Source organism: Rhincodon typus, chromosome 8 (assembly GCF_021869965.1).
Source record: "Rhincodon typus isolate 14 chromosome 8, sRhiTyp1.1, whole genome shotgun sequence".
NCBI lineage: Eukaryota > Metazoa > Chordata > Chondrichthyes > Orectolobiformes > Rhincodontidae > Rhincodon > Rhincodon typus.
The window spans coordinates 67,561,090-67,586,477 of NC_063339.1; the positions used below are offsets into that span (position 1 = coordinate 67,561,090).

General features: G+C 41.0%; 1 protein-coding gene across 3 annotated transcripts; it reads left to right on the forward strand.

Moving 5' to 3' along the window:
- Nucleotides 1-332: 332 nt before the first annotated feature.
- Nucleotides 333-12,738, forward strand: LOC125483723 (serine/arginine-rich splicing factor 5-like). 3 transcript variants are annotated; one of them, XM_048600189.1, is made up of 8 exons: nt 333-420; nt 3,601-3,735; nt 4,065-4,135; nt 4,211-4,321; nt 5,246-5,315; nt 7,043-7,116; nt 8,662-8,772; nt 9,107-12,738. In XM_048600189.1, exons 2-8 carry the CDS (start codon nt 3,613-3,615, stop codon nt 9,399-9,401), a joined length of 855 nt encoding a protein of 284 aa, XP_048456146.1. In that variant the 5' UTR covers nt 333-420; nt 3,601-3,612; the 3' UTR covers nt 9,402-12,738. The 3 variants fall into 3 exon arrangements, with proteins under 3 accessions (XP_048456146.1, XP_048456147.1, XP_048456148.1); XM_048600190.1 differs by lacking the exon at nt 333-420 and adding an exon at nt 426-532; XM_048600191.1 differs by lacking the exon at nt 333-420 and having other exon boundaries at nt 3,625-3,735; nt 4,051-4,135.
- The last annotated feature ends 12,650 nt before the right edge of the window (nt 12,739-25,388 follow it).

Genomic DNA, 25,388 nt, shown 5'->3' on the forward strand with positions numbered 1-25,388 from the left:
CTGCTGCGTTCCTCCAGCCCCACACTGTGTTATCACTGACACCAGCATCTGCAGCTCTTGCTATCTCATTCACCTGTGCCTTGCTGTGCACTGAGCTGGCCAGGTTTACCCTGCGTTGACATTTGCAGCTGAGCGCGAACCGCGTTGCTGGAAAGGGCTCATGGCGGTCAGCCGGGTAAACAGGACCCGACTTCCCTACCCTTCCCTTCCCGGTGTGGGATTCAGGCAGAGGGTGACCCTGTGAAGGTTTGATCTGGGCCTGCGCGAATGGGATCGTGGCTGTGTCGGGTGGGTGGGCAAAACGACGTCGCGTCGCGGAAGTGACGCGAACGGGCCGGCCGCGGAAGTGACGTCGGACAATCGCCGGCCATTTTGTGAGCGGGTTTTATTTTTCACTGCGTCATTTGGGGCTGAGTCCTGGTGAGTTGAGGCCTGCGCACGGCCCGTCTCTCCCGGGGTACGGTGTGGGTGTTGCGGCGGGTGGGGCAACCGGAGAAACCGGTTCAGTGTCGGGCTACTCGTCTGCGCGGTGGTAAGTTCCTCCTGAAGGGAACGGGAACGGCTACGGCTTTAGGAAATCGATGTCCCGGGAGGCTGAGAGCTGAGCCCACCGAGAGGGTGGGTGGAGAAATCGAGGGCTCCCGGGGGTCGCCTTTTACTTTTGGTCGGGGTGGGGTGGAGGTGTAAAGTGAATCGCGGCTTTTGGTTGGAGTGGGGGAAATAATCGAGGCCGGCTATATTTCGGTGTTTGGAGGGCCTGGGGGGGCTTCGGTGAGGCCCTAAACAGGGAGCTGGGCCTTTCCTGGAGTCGTAGACGTGCCTGACGCCGCCGCCTGGCCTGGGCTCTCCTCCTCCTCTTTCCACCCCCCCCCCCCCCAAGACCGGTTTGACATGCCTGCGCTCCGCCCGACTGCGAAAACGTTGGTGAATCTAAAAGAGTTTGGTACACAGCTTAAACTATCAACCGTCTCCCGCTTTTACGCGGGTTGACTTATTCTGAGGCACGTTCATGTTCCAGAATTTCTCTTTTCGGGGGGACCAGTGCTGGTTAGTTACACCGATTATTGGTTGGCTGATTGGGTGAGGGAGTCCACAGCCATGTTGGTGGGCAGGGCGCAGCGATGAAGTTGGAGCTAAGGCCGTCGCCTCCTTAATGGATGGCACAGAGGGGCTGAATGACCGGTCAATAACTCTCTTGAGCTGTGTTTGTGATGCACTGCAGGGGGTGCTTCCATCCCATGTTCTGATGCAGATGCAGGAGGTGCGTGTTAATAACATCTACAACACATTCCACCTCAAAAGTTAAGAGCTGGATAAATGAATAGAGCAAGCTTGAGAGACTGAACAGCCAACACCAACTGTATCAAATCATGTTGAAGGCAGATGAAAATGTTGGAAAATAATGCAAGTGACTGATGAACTATGGTTCCTTAGGCGCTAGATCCAGATTCTTCCAGTTATCGCCAGTGGCAGCATCTCCTAATGAGTAAACTTTATCCACTAAAGTGCCCAAAGGTCTGTTATTCAGCTAACCAAGTACAATCTTATTGCCTTCTGAAATAAATCTTTAATAAAGTCAAACTAGACACTCAATCCCAAAGTTATGACCTCATTAAACCTGTAATTTGAATTAGTTGGGCTATACTGCAAACTGCCTTCAGACTGCCTGCAAAACCACCTTGGGTGGCAGCTCAATAGCTTGTTGCCTGGAATCTTTTATACCTTGGTCTGAGCAACACATCTTTGGTCCAACACAGTGTTGCAGAACAGAGACCCAGGGGTTTCAGGACATAATTCTTTGAAGTTTGTGTAACATGTAGGGTGGTTAAGAATGCATTTACCATACCTGGCTTCATTGCTCAGACCTTTAAGTACAGATGTTGGGATGTTATGTTAAGGTTGTGCAGGATGTTGGTGAGGTCACTTCTGGAGTACTGTGTCCAATTCAGATCTCCATTTTTATAGGGAGAATATTATTGAGCTGGAGAGGATTCAGAAAGATTTAGCTGGATGTTCCTGGGAATGGAGGGTTTGAGTTATAAGGAAAGGATGTATAGGCTGGGAAGTTTTCACTGGCGATTCTGAGGTTGGGAGGTGGCATTATAGAAGTTTGTAAAATTGAGGGCTATCAATAAGGTGACTGCAGGTGTTTTTTTTACCTGGGGTTGGACTTTTCAAGATCGGGGGCACATTAAGCTGAGAGGAGAAAGACGCTTTAATAAAAGGGGCAATTTTCTCTTTTACACGGTAGTTCATGTATGGCATGGACTTGAAGAGAAAGTGGCAGATGTGGGCGTGGTTATGTTTAAAAGACCCTTGTGAATAAGAAATGTTTGGGGGGACCTGGACTGAGTGTAGGTGGGTGGGGCTAGTTTAATTTGGGATTATAATCAGCATGGATTGGTTGGATGAGTGTCTGTTTCCATGCTGTATAAATCTTGACTCAGCAGGTCGGGTGTATCGGTGGACAGAGAAACGGTTAATGTTTCAAATCTGGTCTGACCCTTCAGAAAGTCTTGGTGTGTCAACACAGCTCATGATGGTCTTTGGACTTTAAAATTTTATTTGTGTTCCTGGCACCTCAAACAGGCAATGCATCAAGTATAGTTGTCCATATTCTGGTGGCTCCTGTGTATATAAGGACATGTGACTCTAATTCCTTTTTGGGTGGTGTCAGGAATTAGTGTCTTGCTTGTGATCTTGTCAAAGGCCAGGTTCCAGCTGCCTTGCCCTTCCACATTCTGCCCTTTACACTATCTTCATGCTCTTCGCTTGCCTTTTTTCAAAAACAAAAGGGACTCGCAACATCTTAGTCCATTGCAGTAACAGCCGAAAATGAATATTTGAGACTGAAGTGTTAACACACTCACTCTCTCTAGCTATTACTGGACCTGACTATTTCCAGTGTTCTCGTATCAGAATTTCAACATTTGCTTCAGTATTTGATCGATAGGCTGTAAATTGATGCCCTATTGGTGTCTGAGGAGTGGATTAAAATGGTAGCAAGCCATGAGTGAAAAGGCCATCTGTTATCTATTTTAGAATGATTGATTGCTTCCCTTGAAATGTTCTTTGAAATCATTTTAGTGAGTTGCATAATATGTAACAATTTTTTTTTTGCTCTGCATTGGGTAAGTAGGTTCATTGAGACTTTTATAAAAAAACCATTTTGAAGAAGTCTGTTACTTGAATTTTTGGGACCTCTAATGTTTTAAAATGGTCACTTTTTAGATTTATTTTCCTAGGGCATAAAAATGTCTGGCCTTGACTAGTTTTTGCCATTTTTTATGTTGGACTTTTGAAGTTCCAGCGGCATGGTGATCACAATTAGAATTTATAGCTATGCCATCGTCTGCCCTCTAGAGGTGAAATAGCTCATTGCACAAGTTTACTGAGGTTGAAACTGCTGTTTTCCAATTTTAGTAACCTTCCTGCATCTTGACAGTATTTTCTGTTTACTTGAATGTAGGTTCCCTCATGTATCTTGCCAAATAGCCATGCCTGTTATATGCTGAGGTAGCGTGGTGCCTGTCACTGATGCATGAATGATTAAAATTTCAGGAGGTTTATTTAAAAATACTTTAACTTTTTTTTTTAAAGAGTTCGTTCAGAATGAGTTCTCGAGTGTTCATTGGTAGACTGAGTCCTCATGCTACAGAGAAAAATGTGGAAAAGTTTTTCAAAGGATATGGGAGAATTAAGGAAATTGATTTGAAGAATGGTTTTGGATTTGTGGTAAGTTTTTTTTTTTTTTTTTTTTCCCCCCCACAGCTGTAGAGCCAAGTTTTGATAGTTTACAAGAAGTTATTATTCTTACATAGCTAAGTGTTTGCTAAATTCAATATATATTGGGATGTTTGTAAGAAAAATCAAACTTGAAGCGTTCTTCCGGCTCAAGCTGGCAAAATGTCGTTAGTCTATGCAGCATGTAGAAAAAGCCTAATTGACCATGTATTTCTACGTCACAGGAAATGCCTTGACTTTATTTTACAGTTGTATATAGTATACTACTAATTGAAGACAGCAATTCATTTAACATTCCTTTTGTTGGAAATACATTTTAGGAGTTTGAAGACTACAGAGATGCAGATGATGCTGTGTATGAGATGGATGGAAAAGAGTTATGCAATGAAAGGTATACAGAAACAATTTACTTATAGTTAATGTACATTGTGTAATTAATTGTGTATTAACAGTTTAATATTTTCAGAGTTACAGTTGAACATGCTAGAGCACGCCCTAGAGGTGGACGTGGAGGGGGACGATATCAGGGTCGATTTAACCAACGTTGGTCCCGCGGTGGAGGAAGTGGAGGAGGAAGGTGAGCCTAGTGTTGTAGTTATTCGCAGTAGCTTGAAATAAATTTTGGAGAGGACCTCTGCAAAATTTTGTAAGACTGATGCAAATGGATTTTACTTGAATAAATTCAATTGTTAATAATGGGAATTCGGACTGATTTTTTATTTCCTCCTGGGGTGGTGATGCTATTTGTTTAGTTTACCGCAGTTAAGGTTGATTTAATTCTAAGGACTTTTGATAGAATTCACTGCTGAGCGCACATTTGAGTCCTAGTCATACAGCACAGAAACAGGCCCTTCAGTCCACCTCGTCTGTGATTGGACATCCCAATCTGGCCTCGACCCATTTGACCTATATACCTCAACCCTTCCTGTTCATGTACCTGTCCGGATGCCTTTTAAATGTTGTAATTGAAACAGCCTCCACCACCACCTCTGGCAGCTCAATCCATACGCGCACCCTCTACTTGAAAAAGTTACCCCCTCGGATCTTTTTATAAATCTTCACCCTCTCGCTTTAAACCAGTGCCCGCTAGTTTTGCACTTCCCCACTCTAGGTTTAAAAAAAAAACTTTGGCTATTCATCTTGTGCCTCGATTTCATAAACATCCATAAGGTCACCCCTCAGCCTCTGATGCACCAGAGCAAACAAGCCCTCCAGTCCCGGCAACATCCTTGTAAATCTTTCTTTCTTCTTTCTTCCCTATAGAAGCGTGACTGTAATTATATGCCGTATTCTAAAATTGGTGAGGCCAACGTCCTCTACAGCCACAAATAATACCCGAACATCTATTGCTTTAGGAAGTTTATTTAACCACTGACTTAGCTTCTTAGCCTCTACTGTGTAATGTTATAAAGTTTATAAACTGACCATTTTCCAACTTTGTTGTTTCCAGGTTCAATTCTCCAACTCTCTAAAATTGTGGTTTCCATTCACTGTCTTTCAGAAATGGGCCTCCAATTCGTACAGAAAATCGAGTCATTGTTGAGAATTTGTCTTCCAGAGTTAGCTGGCAGGTAGGTTATGTGTAATATTAAATGGTGTTTTTTGTGGTGTAAACGGCTGAGAGTTTGCAGTGAAACTGGTACTTCCTTTTCAATTGGCTACGAATCAGGCTTTCAAGATTAGTCAAGAATCCACTTACAGTGAAGGGCATGCACCTGACATAATGTTTTCCTGGATTAATTAAGAGCTCATCTGTTCACCAAACAAAAAGTTAATATTAAAGAAAAATTGCAGATAGCTGGGCAATTTGCAACTTTTTTTAATTAACTTGCAACTTTTTTTAAAATAATAAGCTAATACTAAATTGGCTTTGGAGTTGGCGACATCGCTCTATATAACCTTGCTAGAAAAGACTTGAGAGTTGCTTTATGCAAAGTCCAGAGAGCAGTAGTTTTGAATAAGTTGCATATTCTTTCTGGATCTGAATTAATCATTCAAATTGCTTACTGTAAAATTATTAAATAGGATCCATGTTCCCTTTACTGTAAAATGGCTTGATGAAGTATAATCTGTTGTTTAAGTAGTTGTAAATCTTGTTGATGAAAGCATTGTGTTATCAAGTATTATATTGCGCACAGTTTAATTATTCAGCCTTTCTAGAGGGGGGAGATCTTATTTGACCCGAATTATTGTTCTGAGAACTCCAGCCCTGTTATGTTTGAATATGATTTGGTGAGCATCCCAGGTCTAATCCTGTTGGCCTCATTGAGGTAAATAGTGAAATGGGCGTACTTGATGTGAGTTGTGGGTTTTTGCCCATGATTACTCACTAGGATAGTTCTTTCTCTCAGCTGACTAGGTGTGGAAAGTAGGTAAGATGCCCACAATAAGGATATTGGGCATGGTGCTGGGGGCACTGATTGCACACCTGCCCTCTGCAGCCAAATAGTGTCAGGCACTGAGGAGATTGTGAATTGTTTAATTTGCAGAACTATTAGTCTGTTTTCTGGAAATGGTTAACTCAGTGTTAACTTATTTGTCTGTTAACCTTGAAAGCCTTAAGTATAACATTTTATTTGGTTTTTAATGCTTAAATGTTTACAAAGTTTAACCAAGTATTAAAACTTTATTTACCAGCCTCTCGTTATGTCGTTGGCCTTGTGACGAGGAGTGCCGTTGGTTTTCCTAATCGCTCTGGCTTGGTCTCTTGGGCCTAGTTGAAATGCCAGTCCGCTCCTACGTTTGTCATTTGGTGATCTAGATCTGTGTGTGGTGATCTGACCTACATGGTGGGCACTTGGTTAATGCCAGTGTTCCATGCTGCACCTCGAAAATGGTGTCTTCCTAAAGTCAAGAGTTCTGGGCGCCCACTCTAAAATGAGGTCCTTGGTTGAAACAAATGGGAGAAATTCGCTAGTAGGGTTGGTTGGAAGCTCGATTGGAGTGAGGTGAGGAGTCCCTGGTCACGGCGCAAGAGTAGCAATGTTTGTTCCCATGGCAACGCCAGCGTCTGCCTTTAAGGTAGGGTGATGTCCGGGAAGGCTCGCATCGAATGATAGCGTCGCTCAAGTGGGTGGTGAAGAGCACCATCTGGTCTCCAGTCGTGGTGGTACCTCTGCGAGTGCTTGTTACATTTGGCTGGTTGAATAGCCTAGGGAGTTGTACAGGAAGGTAATACACGTTTTGATAAAATTAGAATTGTTTTTAAATATTTTTCCAATAATCTTGTATATTGGAAAACAATAGAATACATTTCTTAATATACTCTGTTTTACATAACTGATCTGATCTTTCTTAGGACCTCAAAGATTTTATGAGACAGGCTGGAGAAGTTACTTTTGCTGATGCACACAGGCACAAACTGAATGAAGGGTAGGTGACAGCATGAATTGAGTTTTGTATTTGACCACTTGATAATGATCTGATGTGTTGAACTTTAGCATTCTGTGTCCATTAAACTCCAGTCTTTAGTCTAGAATGTTAGTTTTGCCTCATGACAGTTATGTAGAAATTGAGCAAATGTTAGTTCTCTGCTGCGAACTTGTACTCGCTAGGAATTTTCTCGAGACTTGCCATACTTTTCAAAAGCTAGAAATTGAGGTTTGATGTGATGCAACTCACATTGTGAATGGAGTCATCTATATTGTCGTAGACTTCACAGTTTTTTGATATTTTTATTCTAATATTTAAGAGTAATATCTGAATGTCAGTCAGATTTGGACTAGGGAATTCTGTTTGCAGGAATAGATGAAATTGGTCAGATTAGACAGCACTTTTAGTTTGTTTACAGGTAATTTTTTTCCTCCATCCATTGGATGGGGGCATCGCTGGTTAGGCATTGTTTATTGCCCATTCCTAATTGTACAGAACGCAGTTCAGAGTCAAGCAAATTGCTGTGGGTCTGGAGTCACACGTAAGCCAGACCAGGAAAGAATGGCAGTTCTTTCCCTAAAGGACATCAGTGAACTAGATGGGTTTTTCTGACAATCAACAATGGATTCATGGTCATCATTAGATATTTTAATTCCAGATATTTTATTGAATTCAAATTCTACCATCTGCCACGGCGGTGTTCAAACCCAGGTCTCTGGATTAACAGTCCAGTGATAATACCAGTACACCATTGCCTCCCTAAAGTCAAGTGGGAAATAGCAAGTATTGTTTGTGTAGCTCTGTTTATGATCTTGCCATTCTGTAAATATTGTAGTGTGAAAATCTGATACTGAGGTACGACGATTGATCTGTGCTACTTTTGGAAAAACAAATATTTCGCTTGGCATCCTTTTGCCTAGAATGTTCAAATTAACCAGTTAATTCCACTGAGTCCTAGCAGCCGGGCCTACGTGTTCCTCTCCCCATCTTCCTCATAGAATTAGAGATCGTAGAACCCCTACAATGTGGAAACAGGCCCTTCAGCCCAACAAGTCCACCCTGACCTTCGGAGCATCCCACCTAATCTATGCATCCCTGAACACTGCGGACAATTTAGCATGACCAATCCACCTACCCTGCACGTCTTTGGACTGTGGGAGGAAACTGGAGCACCCAGAGGAAACCCATGCAGACACGGGGAAAATGTGCAAACTCCACATGGTCACCCAAGCGTGGAATCAAAACCGGGTCCCTGGCACTGAGTCAGCAGTGCTAACCACTGTGCCACCGTGCATCCTATGTGTGTCAGATTACCTGTTGTGTGGCAAGGAGTTCTACAATTTCTGTTCTGTTTTAACATGCAGTTGTATTCACCTAAATTGTTAGTTGCTTGATTTTTATATTCCCCCTGCCCTTCTTGTTGGAGACTCTACTGTAAGTGGAAGCACTATATACGTTCAGACCTTGTTTATTATCCATGATTTCCACCCCCGTCCCTCCCAAGAAGTAGAGCCTTAATAGATAGTTTTTTTTTTTCTTTAATAGGATTGTAGAATTTGCCTGTTACAGTGACTTGAAGAATGCACTTGATAAGCTCTCTGGCACTGAGCTTAATGGTAGAAGGATTCGACTGATTGAAGAGCGCAAGCAGTACAGGTAAATTTTAATGTATTCCATGGAGGCAATTCTAATTTGGTTGACAATTTTCTGCAGCATTTTTGCTCCGAGAAATCAAGAGCTGAAATTGTTACCGCTCCACTGGATAGAGCGCAGTGACTGTGTAAGAGGACTATGCCTTTGAAAGCAGCAGTACCAGTGAAATAATGGCTAGACTTTGTGTGACTTGAATTTTTGAAGTGGGTTGTTCAGGTACACTTTCAGACGTTACACTCCATCTTCATAGTTCGTACTTAGGCAGTTGCGTTGATATTGAGGCAGAGGTTGTACAAAATAATATAATTTCTCTCCTACTTGGTTTTTTAATGTACAGATCTCGCAGCAGGTCCCGTTCCCGCAGCCGCAGTTCTTCCAGATCTCGCAGTCGATCTCGTAGTCGATCTCGTTCCAGAGGCCGCAAGTCTTACAGTAGATCAAAGAGTAGAAGTCGCAGTAAATCACGTTCTCGTAGTAGATCACCTGCTCCTGCTAAGGAGTCGAAAGGCCGCTCCCCTTCCCCATCCAAGTCACCGGTGTCGGCTGAGCGTGCAAGATCCCGTTCTCGGTCGCGGTCTCGTTCACGGTCAAAATGCCGTTCCCGATCACCTTCTGGTGAAAGTGCTGACTAAATGTTATTGTCAAAAGTGGACTTTTACCCCCAAGTGAGTGAAAGTTGATGTAAAATATGGTAAGTAGGAAGTGGTGAATTTCTGTCAAAGGAGTCTAGATCTTTGTTTACTTAAATGCATATGTATAGTTATTGGAAGTAATTTTGAATTGATTATAAATTCACTTTAATTCAGAATGATTTGTTTAACTGCTTAACGTGAAGTTTTGTTTTTGCATTGATTTCACTAATGGATCTTTTTTGGTTTTCATCTATCTGTAATATTGAATGCAATTGCATAAAATTGTTTTTCTTGTGCATCCTTTAAATAAATATTCTACAAAAAGGTGTATGTTTATAATGGATTGCACAAACCTGATTTCTTGCAGATGGTCAGTACTTTCTAATTGCTAGGTAAGTTTTTTTTTAAGGAATTTTCAGCGCAAGTCTTCAGTATGCAATTGGGTTAAGAAGTAACCCTATTTTTATTTTGTAATGTTGAATGTGCATTATTCTTTGTGTGGGAAAATCTTGCCTTGTTTTCTCATAGCTTTAATATTTCAATAACACGCTGTCTTTTACCCCTAACGATTGTCATGCCCGAATAGTCATGGATTATTTGAGTAACTTGCTGTATTGGTATTGAACTAAATGAATTTTCCCAGATAGTTGTCGCATTGAAATGTTTATGATAAAGCTACCAGCATCTTCACAATTGTACTGTTTTCTTTAGCATGCTTAAGAGATGCATGAGAATAAATGTAGTTTCCCTTATCTGGTAGAGGTAGAATTTTTAATGTCCTACAAAACACAAGACGGCAACATTTTCACTTTTAAGTACTGTTATTTCATTGCCTTCAACTTTAAAAGTAATCAGTTCATTTCCATGCAGCTACATAAATGTGTTTTGGTTTTAAAAGTAGTACAGGAGATCTCCTTTGGTTCCATTCCTTTATCCTTGCTGAAGCAGTTGATCTTTAGCTAAATTTTCTTCCCAAGTAAGTAGTAATTTAAGCAGTGTGGTGTAGCTTTTTCAAAGGTGGGGAGTACAGAGAAGCTTGTTTCCAATACCTACGCTGTTTCATAGGAAGCTATTTGGGTAAATATTAATATTGGTTCTGAGGGACACGTTAAGTTTCCTTTCATGCAGCATCTTTAAAGTCCTATGTTAATTTTTCTAATCTCGCAGTTGATTTGATCTATATAGATAATTAAAGTGAATGCATTGCATATTTCGCAGATTTCCAAATAAAAAAAAAATTGATTAATTTGGAATGAGATTTTGTAAAGGCTGACTTCCTCTGAAACCAAAAGTGGTGTTGAAAAATTTCCCTTGCATACTGCAAAGCTGATTTGTTTGAACTGAACAGGTTTTTGTAATTTGACAATGCAGAACTACTTAAATGCTGTTACAGACGTATCAGGCACACAGTTATGAATCACTCGGGACGCGCTACCTGAAGCTCATTTTTGCCATTATAGCAGTCAATCTCCGAGAACCCTGGAGCAACAACAAGATATGAGTCAGTAGACATGATGGTAATTGTTTTGTTTACTGGTGCTTCACAACTGAGGACATCCTAGCTGTGAAGATATGTATTGTGTGCTGGACAGCAAAGAATGTGGCTGTTATAATCTTTTGCACAATTGCGGGGGAAGGGGTAGCACCATAGTCCTTTCCGGCATGTCTCTGCAACCCCTGAAGGGATCCAGTATCGGATGTGGAAGAAAGCCAGCAAATTGATCAAGTATTCCTAAGAACAGCCACCACATCCAAACAAATCCCTCCACATCACTAGATCCATTGATCATGGACATCAGGCAGTATGCAAGTCATATGGTGACAGATATACCCCCTCACCCCTTCAGTAGGCTAGAACACTACAGCCCCCTCTTGGAACATACCATATGGTGCACCTCTCATGTGATATGTAAGATCTGATTGATCTTATCCAGTAGACGTAAGGACTTGTTTGTCTATATTCCATTCTGACTTAAAGCAGCTAAAACAGTGAAAATAACTTCTGAGCAGTCTTGGACTGAATCTGTGTGAAATTCACTGGCTGTATAGCTGCAGTTTAGAAGAATCAGTAGCCATTGTTATATCTGCTATATTTTCTACTTGAGACAATGTGGTGTTATTTTAGAATTGATTTTAGGGCCTTGTGTTATTATATCTAATGAGGATGTGCTCTTATTGAGTAGAGAATGTGAAGAACACATAGAGCTGATTAAGGATTGTGGAATTACATTTCCTACATTGTCAATTTGTGATAGGCCAGTTGAGCAGTGTTATTTCTATCAACTACTAAAGATGTTAGAGGAAGTTAGTACACTTGAAAGGGTGATGCTTGAGGTTGTTCATAAACACAGATTGGTTGAAAACCTCAATAGGATTCCCTGCAGAACACTCAGATTACTTTTATGAACTAATTTCAATACTTGAGCCAGGAAAAAGAACAACATTGGCTCATTGAGGGCTGATCTTGCTTTACATTGGAAAGGAGGAATTCACTTTCATTCCTGCTATTGAACTGCCAGTGACCTCTGAAAATGGAAGTGACACAGCGAATTTGGCATGCTGATAACTTGCTATCCCAAACAATCATTTCATCTGTGCCTAATGCCAGGACTTCTGTAAAGAACAGATACTTTCCATGGTGAAAGGTAATAGTCTTCTCACGCGTTCCAACATCAGTCCGTAAGTGAAGCAGCAAAAAATGTTAAATGTTACAGTAGTACTTAATCGCTCTACGGTCATAACCCACATCTGTGTTAGACTAGCCAATTTAGTCTAAATTCCTTTGAATGGTATTCCAGTTGTTGCCATTACTTTGTTCTTATTCCACATTCTTGCAACTTATTTTCTCTCCAATATTTGTGAAATATTGAATCGGTTTCCAAAACCCCGTGAGGCAGTGCACAGTTTAGATCCTTCACGGTACTGAAAGATATCAGAGTTGATGTATTTTCAAAACACTTTCAAGGTATGTGTATAAATGAATTTGCAAATTACTTCTGGCAAACAGTAGTAGAGTAGTTAAGAAATTTGCATTTAAATAAGTGGTCATGTCCCAAAGAACTTCATATTAATTAATTGTGCTATATTTTTCTCTGAACATTCAACTCACTGGCTCACCTAAAGGGGCTGAATTAGTTTATCTTGCTTGGTACCGCGTACATAAACTTAGACACTCCTGATGGGTCAGTTATTTGTTAGCAGAAATTGGGGGTGGGGTTGGGAGTCTCAGTCAAGATGAGAGATGGCTTTCATTCTAACTTTTTTCGCATGTTGTCAAATTGTATTTTGCTACATGTGGTTTACCTAATACTAAAATAAAAGGTTCTGCTAAAATTTGCGTAAATGTGTCTTTATTCTGGTTATACAAGTGTAATGCTTCAATTTTGGCATTTTAATGCAACTTATTAGTAAATAAATTACCTTTATGTACTGTATAGATCTTTCTGTTAGAAATAGGTCTTCACTGTCTTGAGCCTATTCCATATTGTTTGTTCACGGGTAATCTGTATGTGACTTTTTCCACCCACTGTACAGCTCTAACCTTGCTTGTCCAGAAATTTTTCTATTATGCTAGCTTCAACATCTTTTATGGAGTTTTTTGTGAAACTTTTGACCTCTAGACAACGAGTTCCCAAGTTAGATGCGTTAGCTCTGTACACTTTTTCACCAAGGGAGATAGTTTCTCCTTGCTTTCTTATTGGGTCACACTTTATAAATCTGGTCTTTGTAACCTGTTCTCAGAATTAACACTCATGAACCATGCAAATTAAGGACCAAGAAAATACAAAGGATAGAAAGTGGAATGGCTAGAAGAGTCCAACCTGAGTAGCAGGATAATTGGTTTGACCTTGGATTACAAAGTGTGCATATTTGAACTTTTTTGAAATCAAGATGTGCAATACTGTTTGTGATAATGATTTCTCCTCTTCCATGTTTCACGTGTGATATACCAGCCTTGTGGCAAAGCAGAGCAGTTCTGCAGAGTCACTAAATTATGGAACTCCAATTATCCTTTCTGTTCAGATTTGAAATTGGGACGCAACTAGTATAAAATTGAGCTGACTTATTCAGGACTAAGTTGTTTTTTTTTCATCTTCTGCATGTATTATCTCTGTATGAGTATTGTCAGAAATCATCCTAAATGTTGTCTGGGTGTTAACATTCTCCTCCTCAGTGGATTGAAATCCTATTATGGAGATTGAGCACTGAATTGATTTACCTCAGCACAGCGGTGACAGAATTTGCTACTATCTGGAGGGGCTTTCTTTCAGATGAGACATAAATTGAGGTCCAGTGTGTTTCTTTCAGGCAAACCTGAAAGATCTCATCAAACTACAATATGCTGAAGAATTCACTCATTCTGCTAATTTATTCATCAAACAGTATCACTTAAGCAGTTTGATTTTAATTCATTGATGTTATGTTACATAACCACACTAAAAATTGGCTGTTATTTCCTATTTTACACTAGTTTAGTCACAAGTGATTTACTGGTCTCAAGTGCTTTGGGATACCCATGAACTCCCAAGTTACTGCATTTATTGGATTGAAATCAATCTATTGCAACAGTATTGTAATTGCAAAGAAAAACAAAAATGCTGGAATTTGAAAGAACCACTGGAAATTGTCTTTGGAGAAAACTGGAAAATGTTTAAAACCAGTTACTTAACAAGTATGTCTTAACTATACATAAGGACTTTGCTCCCCAGAACTGTGTATGACCAAGGGGTTCCAAAGACTCCACTGTCCCAGGGAAGAAATTCCTGCTCATCTCAGTCTGAAATTGGTGCCACTTTAATGTGAGCTTATGCTGTTAGGTTCTAGACTGTCCCGTAAATGGAAACATCCTCTGCATTTACCTTAAGAATCCTATGTTTCAATGTGATCACCTCATTTTTCTAAACTCCAATTAGTAGATTCCCAACCTGTTTAACCACTGCTCATGAGATGATGATATCCAGTCTAGAATATCATGTTACTGAACCTTCTGAATTGTTTCTAATGAAATAATATTGCTTTGACTAATTTAAGTTAGATTAAATTCAGTGTGCTTTATTACACTTGCTGTAAGTGACAAGTTCATAACACAGGGGCCTGTTCTGTTGAATTACTTGGGAGGCCTGTGGTTTTCCATAAATGGTGTCTCAGCCAATTATTGTAGACCTGAAAACCAATCAACAGCCTTGCCTCCAAATTGTAGTCATTTGGAATTTGGCATTGTTGCATTTGCTCTGAGTGCAAGACACCAAAGCTTTGGCAGTGTGGCTGTCTCTAGCAGTGTACTATACTAACAAGTGAATAAATGCCCCTAAAATCAAGCAGCTCCTCTCATCAGAATGCTGGTAAACTTCCTTAAACGTGAGTATATTGAAACCTTATTGGGTTGCATGTTTTCTATACAGTGTGATCACTGGGTTCAAGCTAGAGATGCTCAAAGGCCTTCTGCTTTCTACACTCATCTTGGCTCAGTATTTCTCAAACCTTTACCCACTTTGGTGCTTGAAAAGTTGCTGTGACCCCAGACCTGTAACAGCAATGTGAAACCTGAAACTGTTCATGATGAGGCATCTGTGATGGCTTTGGGCGGTGCTGTACTGTGTGTGTGAGTAAACTCTGATAGTAAGGTGTGAGACTGAAGACAAGCGACGTCGGAGCCTAGGTTCTGGTGGTACTAGATAAGTCATGTTCTGCAGTAACATCTACCTGATAGATCACATGTTTAACTTGATGATTGCAGTGGTTAGTTACCAAAACTTTCCGATGATTGGGCAGATGTGCAACTCAAAGGTAGCAAAGAAGTGAGTGATAGTCCTTGACATCAAGGCTGCATTTGACTGAGTGTGGCATTAAGGAGCCCTGCCAACACAGGAATCATTGAGTATCAGGGAGAAAACTCTCTGGTGGTTACAGTCACACCTGAAACATAGGAAGATGGCTGTGGTTGTTGGAGGTCAGTCATTTCATCTCCTGTCCTCGAGGACATCCTAGCAGGAGTTTCTCAGGGTACTAATCCTACGCCTAACCATCTTCAGCTGCTTCATTGACTTACCCTCCATTATAAGCTCAGAACTGGGGATGCTCACTGACGATTGCGCAATGTTCAGCACTATTTGCGACGACTCGGGGAAAAATCTCACGGGTATATGCAACAAGAGCTGGACGATATCCAGGCTTGGGCTGACAAGGGGCCAGCAATATTGCTACGTAAATGCCAGGTTATGATCATCACTAATAAGAGACAATGTAACCAATACCCCTTGACATTCAGTGGTGTTACCAGTACTAAATGTCTCTTGCAACATCTGGGGGGTTATCATTAGCTAGAAACTCAACTCGACTCTGCATTATCACAGTGACTACAAGAGCAGGTCAGAGGCTAGGAATGCTATGGCAAGTAACACGTTACCTGACTCCCTGAAACCTGTCCACCATCTACAAGGTACAAGTCAGGAGTGTGATGCAGTACTCCCCACTTGCCTGGAGTGCTGCTCCAACAACACTCAAGAAGCTTGACCCAATCCAGGACAAAGCAGCCTGCTGGATTGGCACTACATTCACAAGCATCTACTCCTTCCACCATCAATGCTCAGTAGCAGCAGTGTGTACTATTCACAAGAAGTACGATCTGCAGAAATTTACCAAATCTCAGACAGACAGCACCTTCCAAACCCATGACCATTTCCATCGAGAAGGTCAGGGGCAGCTGACATATGGGAACACCATCTTCAAGTTCCCCTCCAACCCACTTATCTTGATTTGGAAATATATTACTGTTCCTTAAGTGTCACAATCCTGGAATTCCCTCCCTAATGGCATTGTGGTCAACCTACAGTTGGGAGATGGCAGTGGTTCAAAAAAGCAGCTCACCACCACCTTCTCAAGGGATGGGCAATAAATGCTGGCCAGCCAGTGATGTCCACATATCACACAGAAAAACCCCTGTAATCAAGAAAGAAGGTAGGAAATTACAGGCAATTAACTTGACATCTGTCTTGGGGTGTTGTTGGAATTGATCATTAAAAAGTTATGGCAATCTTGAAGATTGTGGAAGGGAAATATTGTTCAGTCAATTCTTAGTTCTTTGAAGGAGTAACGTGATGTGAATAAAGGGGAACCTGTCGACCGTAGAATGCACTTGGATGTTTCAAGGCTTTTAATAAGCTTCCAAATCAAAAGTTGTGGAAAATAAATGCTCAGTGTGGAGGTAACAAACTGGTATGGACTGTTTTCTGCCAGCTCGCCAATGTGCATAAATGCATCTGTCCTATTGGCGGGATACAATGAGTGGAGTCTTGCAGAGATCTGCATAAAGTCTTCCATGTCTCAATTTACATCAATCACTGAAGGAAGCAAAGGCATGATAACTAATTCACATTACAAAGATAGCAAAGTATAGTTGTGAAGAAAATATATTGCAGACCTGTGGATAAGTTGAGTGAGTGGGCAAAAATCTGGTAGATGGGTGTAATGTGGGAAAATGTGAAGTTCATTTGCAAGAATAAAGCAGAATATTACTTGCATGGTTCACGAGGTTAGTGTTCAGGTGCAGCATGTAGTCAAGACAACTAATAGAATGTCACGAAGAATTGAACATATACAGATGTAATGTTTCAGTTGCACGGCATTTGTGAGATCACACATTTAAGGACAGCGTGTAGTTTTTGTCTTTGATGTAAATGCACTGAGGCATCTTCTTAAACTGATTCTGGAATGATTGAATTGACTTATGAAGGTAGGTTGGACAGGCTAGACTTTCTCCCAATGGAGTCTAGAAGCGTGAGGAGTGATATGATGAGTGAGATAAGGTCTTGAATGGTCATAATAAGGTGGATGAAGATATGATTTCACTCTAGTAGTGACCCCAGAAACAGGGCGTGCTATGTTAATAAAAACAGAAATTACTGGAGAAATTCAGGTTTTGCAGTATTCCTCCCCTACCCCAGAACATCTTCAGCGCACACAGCACCTTTTTTTTTTTCTGGATATTATCAATTCTAAAGAAGTTTCAATGGACTCAATGTTAAGTCTGCTTTATTTCCACAGATGCTGCCAAAGCTGTTGAGTTTCTCTAGCAATTTTCTGTTTTGTTTGATTTCCAGCATCTGCACTTTTGTTTTATTTTAGTGGTACTCTGTTAGTGTTGGACAGAGATGAGGAAAAACATCCTTTGAGTGTTGTCCTTCTTTGGAATTCTCTCAGCTGGTGAAATTGGGATTGTTGAATATATTTCGGGCGGACGTAAGTAGATTCTTGTAAGGCATGCCAATCAAAGATTATGGGGGCAGATGGAAATATGAAATTCGAAACACGAACAAATCATAGTCATACAGTGTAGAAACTGTTGTTTGGCCAGTCTGAGTCAAAATAATTACCACAAAAGATGTGCTAAATCAATTTTCTGCATGTGTCCAATGTCCTTGAATGTTATGATATTTCAAGGTCAGAAGTCACACGACACCAAGTTATCGTTCATCATGTTGATTTGAAATCACAAGCTTTCGGAGCACTGCCTTTCACTCGGTTATTCAGCTGAATAGAAAAGTGGTCAGTACCTTCCCCCTACCAAATGGAAATTCTGGTTGATACGAGAATGCGGCACAGTGGCTCGCGCTGCTGCCTCACAGTTCCAGGGACCCGGGTTCGATTCTAGCCTGAGGCGACTGTCTGTGTGGAGTTTGCACGTTCTCCCCGTGTCTGTGTGGGTTTCCTCTGGGTGCTCCAGTTTCCTCCCACAGTCCAAAGGTGTGCAGGGTAGATGGATTGGCCATGCTAAATTGTCCATAGTGGCTAGGGATGTTTAGGTTAGGTGGGTTAGACATGGGGTAATGGGTCTGGGTGAGATGCTCTTTGGAGGGGCAGTGTGTACTTGATGGGCTGAATGGCCTGTTTCTACACTGTAGGGATTCTGTGAAAAAATGCCTTTTATATTCTTTTTATTAAGCAGAAATACAATGGAAGGATGACCTAAGAGCTTAGGGTCAACTCCCACAGAACATTTTGTTAGTGACTGGCAGTCTCTTGCCTCTGCATAAGTTGTAAATGGTGAAGTAAGGTATTCAACCCACCAAAGCTGCTCTACAATTCAATGAGAGCGTGGCTGATCTCAATTCTCAACTCCACTTTTCCCCATAACCTTTTGATTCCCTTAGTAATTAGGAATCTGACTATCTCAGCTTTGAATGTACTTAATGATTCAGCCTCTAATTTTTTTAAAAAAAAGAAATCCACAATTCACAATCCTCAGAATAAATTCCACCTCATCTATGACTTCAAATGTGCAACCCCTTATTCTGAGATTATGCCCTCTGATCCTAGACTCTTCCACAAGGGAAAACAGCCTTTCTGCATCTGCCTTGTCAAGTCCCCTAAGAATCCTGTATGCTTCACCAAGATAACCCCTCGTTCTTCTATATTCCAACAAGTACACACCCAATCTACTCAACCTCTTTTCACATGCCATGACCCCGTGTCAGCTTAGTCAACTTTCACTGGACTGCCTCCAGTACTGGTATATTTTTCCCGAAAGGGGCCCAAAAGTGTTCACAGTATTCCAGCTGTGACCTGACTAGTGCCTTTTATGGTTTTAGCAAAACTTCTTCAGTTTACTTCTCAATCCCTTTAAAGGCCACCACTGCAGTTGCTTTCCCTATTATCTGTTGAACTTCAATGTTAGCTTTTGATGATTCATGGATGAAGACTTCCAAATCCCTTTGTTTTGTAGCCTTCTGTCATCTTTCTCAATTTAACTAGTATTCAGCTACTCCATTCTTCTTGCCAAAGTGCATTTCTTATTTCTCATGTTCCTTCTGCTGGGTTTTTGCCCACTGGCTCAACCTGTCTATATCCCTCTACACACTGTGCCATCCTTGCCATTTACCTTTCTAGCTATTTTTGAGTCATCTGCAAACTTTGGTATAGTACATTCACTTTCCTCATCCAAGCGTTTCACATATAAAGTGTGGCACATCACTAATTACAGGTTCCCATCCTACCATTCCCAATTCTGTATTTCAGTTAACCAATCCTCAATCCATGTTAATAACCTACTATATACTATCTCCAGCACCACAGCTCTTAAGTGGCCTAACGTGTGGTACCTTATCAAAAGCCTTCTGAAAATCCAAATACATTACATCCATTGCTTCTCCTTTATTCTCTATCTGAAGAATTCTGGTAAATTTGTCAGGCATGATTTTTCCTTCAGGAAGCTCTGTTGACTGCTTGATCATATTACACAGTTCTAAATGTTCTGCTGTTACATCCTTCACACTAGACTCTTAACATTTTCCCAAAAGCAGATGTAAAACTGAGCTATAGTTACCTTTTTTTGTTTGTTTGGTTTCTTTCCCATTTTAAAAAAGAGGTGATACATCGGTGGTTTTCCAATCTTCTGGGACTTTTCCAGAATCTCTGTAGCTACCTCCTTCATCAGGTCCGGGGTAATGTATTAGTTACCCTAGCAGTTTTTCCTTTAATTATAGTTATTGTATTTATTTCCTCTCCTCCTTTTGCTCCTTAAATAGTTAGTAATTTTGGGATGCTTTTAGTGTCTTCTACTGTGAAGATAGCTGAAAAGTACTTGTTCAACTCCTCTGCCATTTCCTGATTCCCCATTATTATTTGCCCAGCTTCATTCTCTAAGAGGTTATGTTCGCTTTGGCTTCTGTCTCCCTTTTTGTATATTTAAAGAAGCTATTGCTGTCTGTCTTGATAAGTTTACCCTCAATGTTTATTTTCTCCCTCTTAATATTTTGGTCAATTTTTGTTGATTTTTAAAACTTACCCAATTCTCTGGCTTACCACTAATCTTTGCCACATTATGTCTTATATTTCAATTTGATGCAATCTTTAACTTCCCTGTTTTAACCATGTTTGGCATTTTCCCCTTCCTAGAATCCTCCTTCAGGGGATTATGTCTTTGCTGTGAGCAATAAAATACATTCTTAAATATCAGCTATTGTTTCTCATCTTTTTTAACAGCTAAACTCCTTCCCCAGTTCACTCTAACTTGCTCTGCTTCTTTGATTCTTCCTATGAAAGTGCATGATGTCACACTTTCCTCTAGTAAACTCTGTCAAGTTTTACCCACTATCCATAGCCCCTTGCAGATTTCTTAAGTCCTCATCACACATGCCCTCCTCTTATTTTTGTATTGTCAGCACATTTGGATACATTATACTCTGCCCCCTCTGGGTCATTAATGTAGATTATAATTAATTGAGGATCTAGGACTGATCCTTCTGGCACTCCAATAGTTACATCTTTGTAATCTGAAAAAGACTCATTAATCCCAACTCCCTGTCTGCAGCATGTTAACTAAACCTCAATCTATTAATACTTTAACCCCAACACTGAGCTCCTATCTTGAGCAAGATATGTAGCTATCTTTTAAAGTAGCATCTTTTTGAATGCCTTCTGAAAATCTAAATACACTACACCTACCAGTTTCCATTTATCAACTATGCTTGTTATATCCTCGAGTACTGTCGTAAATTTGTAAAACAGGATTTCCCTTTCACAAAACTGTATTGACTGGATTTGATTGAGTTAAATGTTTCTAATTGTCTTACTATTTCTTCCTTAACAAAAGACTCTAGCATTTTCCCAATGATAGATGTTAGGCTAACTGACCTATAGTTTCCTGCTTTCTGTTCCCTCCCTTTATGAACCAGGACAACACATCAACAGTTTTCAAATCCTCTGAGGCCTGTAGATGATTCCTACCAGTGGCTTCTTTCCCTTGCAATTACTTACTTTTTTCCTTAATCAAACTGATATCACCACCACTCTACACTTTTTTCTTTAGTAACAAAGCTAGCACACCTCCTTTTCCTTTTTTGCTTATTCTTCTGAAGTGTAGACTATTCTTGAATATTAATTTTCAAGTCTCGGTCAACCTGTAACTCACTTTCCATAATACCTATCAAGTCATTTTCATTTGTGCCATCAACTCATCTATCGTGTTACAAATACTGTGTGCATTCAGATAAAGAGCCTGAAGCTTTGGCTACTTTTTAACCATTATCACTCTCTGGTTCTAATCTCTGTTTGTCTGCATATATTTTCTACCCCACACACTTTGATTATCGTTCACCCCTTCACTATCCTCCACCTCTGTTCTCTCATTTCTTTTTGATTTTGTTTTAAACTTCCCTTCGACTGAACTGCACACCCCCACCACTACCAAGTTTAAAATGTTGGCTAGACCAACATTGATTGCCCTTAGAATGTGGTGATGAATTGCTGCAGTCCATGGAGTCCATGATGTTGGAAAGGGTGTTCAGGATTTTGAATCAGCAACAGTGAAGAAACAGTGATATGTTTCCAAATCAGGATGGCCTGTGTCTTGGAGGAAAACTTGCAGATGATATACTCCTATGCTTCTGTTGACCTTGTCCTCGTAGGTGGTAAAGGGGGCAGGTTTGGAAGGCGATGTCAGAGGAGTCTCGATGAGTTGCTGCAGTTGATCTTGGAGATGTTACGCACTATTGGGCTGAAGAGAGTAGATGTTGAAATGGTGTACAGGGTGCCAACCAAGTGGGTACTTTGTCCTGGATAGTGTCAAGCTTTGAGTGTTGGAGCTGCACACATCCAGGCAAGTGGGGTGTACTCCTTTACACTCGTGACATGCTTGTAGATGGTGGACAAGCTTGAGGAGTCAGGAAGTGAGGTAAATTCACTACAGCATTTCTGGCCTCTGACCTGCTCTTGTAGCCGCAGTGTTTATGTGGTTAGCAGTTTCAGGCCATTTGTAGCCCTCAATAATTGGAAAGTCATTGTCTTAGATTGGGGTCCTTTCTAGATGGTATGAAGTTCATACAGTGGTAATGTCCAAAGGGACGTGAGAATTCATGAGCACAGATCTTTAAAATGTCACAAACGGATGCAGAAAATAATCAAGAAACCACATGGAATGTTGGCCTTTATATTTAGTGGACTGGAGCACAAGGATGCCAAAGTTATGTTGCTGTCATGCAAAACCCTGGTTAGACCTTACAGCATTGTCAGCAGATCTAAGCATTATACCTTAGGAAGGATGTGTTGTCCTTGGAGAGAGTGCACAGTTTACAAGAATGATACCTGGACTTAAGGGTTAAGTTATAAAGTGAGATTACACAAATTAAGCCTGTTTTCTCTGAAATTTACAAGGTTACAGTGTGATCTGATCGAAGTCTTCGAGGTTTTAAGAGGAAAATATAGGGTAGATAAACAGTTTCTATTGGTTGGGGATTCTAGAACTAGCAGTCATAGTCTTAAAAATTAAGGCCACACTGTAAGGAAGTACTTCTATACACACACACACACACACACACACAGTGGTAGATGTATGGAACTCAATTCCACAAATAGCAGTTGTTGCTAGATCAGTTAAATTTAAATCTGAAATAGATAACTTTTTGGCTAAGCAAAGGTTTTGAGGGATATGAGCCAGAAGCACAGATCAGTTAGGGCCTCAGATCAGCCATGTTCTCATTGAATGAAAGAATAGACTTAAGTGCCTGAATGGCCTACTTCTGTTGGAGATGGTGCATGGTGCACATATTACATACCACGTCTCAGTCCAAACCTGGTTGTTTTCCAGGGCTTGCTGCACATGGACACAGACTGCTTTGCAATGGTACTGTATGGTGTACAGTCATCAGCAAACCTCCCGATGTCTGACCTTATAACAGATGAAACAACCAAAGGCGGCTGGGTCTAGGTCACTATCCTGAGAAAAAGTGCTCAAAATACCAGGGCTGGCCAGATGAATTCATTCCCCAAAATTCCTGCAAAAATTCAACCAGAGAAAAGTAACTCCATTGTTTGTATGTGGGAAAGACATTTTAGGAGCTGTTCCTCCAATCAGCGATTGTGACACTCCCGCTGCTTCAACTCAACCAATCACAGATTCCTTCTTTCCCATTCTTTTTATTCCTCTGGACACAGAATTTATGATTGGAGGAATAAGCTGAGGACGGGGGTGAGGGGCCCTAAGACTGGTCAGGCCAAGGGTGTATTATGCAGAGGCCAAATGTCAGCCAGGGCAGCAGTGACATGCAGGTTCAGTTGGAAATTAGGAAGTCAAATGCAATGTTAGCAGAACGACTTAATTCTGCTCCTATTTCTTATGATTAGGAAGGTAGGTTCCACAGCATTTATATACCATCCGACTTTATCCAAGTTTAAAGGAGTGTATACACACACAATACTCAATATGCTGGGAGGAACAGGCACACAACTTACTGCAAAGGGGAGGCAACCAGTAAAGCTGAGGGCTTCAATTTTTTGTGTAGAGGCACTGCATACATTGTTAACCTAAATGACTGTATCTTGCATTCAATTTTTATGATGGCTTTCAGGAAACTATTAAAATATAATTTTAGTTTAGCTAGAATGTAACTCCTGGAAAATCAGCATGAATGTTGCATTGTTTATACGTAGGATATGCACTTAACTGGCTTGGTGGATGCATAAAAAGATTTGGAGTAACAAAAAAACAATTATGTTATATTTTTGTGCAATCTTTTGTATTTGTGCAATCTTAGGTATCTAAAGTGCAAAGCTCTTTTTAAAAATACTCAACAAATACAGAAGGTAATACTGCATGACAGAATTAGTGAGAAATAAAAAGGAGTCCCCAAACCTACTGGCCTCCTTGGGGCTTTCTTTGCTGAATATTGCATAGTTTTGGTTTTGGTTGAAAGATTTTTGTGTATAAATTATAAACAATCATAATGTCAGATATGTTACTAACCATTACCATGTCTAAAGCTGAGTATGAATGCACTTAAAATGTTTGTTCCAAACTATTACAATGTTATCTTAATCACTGTATGTGATATTTTGTACCAAATGTAGTATTCTGTGTCAAATACAAGGCTGGAAGATATTTTGTGTGTTTAATATTTTGTATCTTCTGCCCAATGGAAGAGATTATAACCAGGGTGGGAGGGATCTTTGATTATGTTCTGAGGCAGTAAGAAATATAGATCTAATCAATGGATACAAGGTTGGCTTGTGTGATGGACTGGGCTATGTTCACAACTCTTTGTGGTTTCTTATGGTCCTGGGCAGAGCAGTTGCCATACAAAGCCGTGATGCGTCTGGATGGAATGCTTTCTATGGTCATTTGTAAAAGTTGGTGCAGACATACCGAATTTCTGTCGCCTGAGGAAGGAGAAGTGTGGAACTGGAGGAACACAGCAGGCCAGGCAGCATCAGAGGAGCAGGAAAGCTGACATTTCGGGTCGGGACCCTTCTCGAAGTGTTGTTGTGCTTGCTTTAACTGTAGCATCAACGTGGGTGGACCAGAACAGATTATCGGTGATCGTTACTACTAGCAACTTGACGCTGTCGACCATCTCCATCTCAGCACCATTGATGTAGATAGGGGTGTGCCCTCCACCCCGCTTCCTGAAGCCAATAACCAGCTCTTTCGGTTTGCTTATATTGAGGGAGAGATTGCCATCTTTATGCCACACAACCAAGTACTCTATCTCTTCCCTCAATTCTGTCTTGTCATTGTCTGAGATCCGGCCTATGACAATGGTGTCGTTAGTGCACTTGTAGATCGTGTTAGGAGGAAATTGGCCATGTAGTCATGTGTACAGGGAGTATAGTGAGGAGCTGAGTATGCAGCCTGGCGGGGCAATGATGTTGAGGATTATCGTGGAGGAGGAACTGTTGCTTATTCTCACTGCTGTCTGTAGGTCTGGAAGTTGAGGAACTAATTGCAGAGGGCAGTCTTCTACATACTTGCTTTTGAAGTCCGTAATGGTACCAGCTTACTCATCTAGGTTGACAGCTGAGTTCTTGAATATGGACAAGTCCACTGATTCTAAGCAACCCTGTAGAAACTCTTCTGCTGCCTGGGAGACACGGTGTGGGGGAGGGGGAGGGGGAGAGGGTGAGGAGGAATGGGGGCGAGGGTGGAGGCTGGGAGGGGAGGAAGGGACAGTGAGAGGGGAGAGGCTGGGGGCAGGGAGGTGTGAGGGTAGAAGGGGG

Coding starts and splice junctions, on each gene's coding strand:
- LOC125483723 (XM_048600189.1), top strand. CDS start 3,613: ATGAGTTCTCGAGTGTTCATTGGTAGACTGAGTCCTCATGCTACAGAG. Junction 4,136..4,210: donor AAAGAGTTATGCAATGAAAG/GTATACAGAAAC, acceptor TAATATTTTCAG/AGTTACAGTTGAACATGCTA. Junction 5,316..7,042: donor CTTCCAGAGTTAGCTGGCAG/GTAGGTTATGTG, acceptor GATCTTTCTTAG/GACCTCAAAGATTTTATGAG.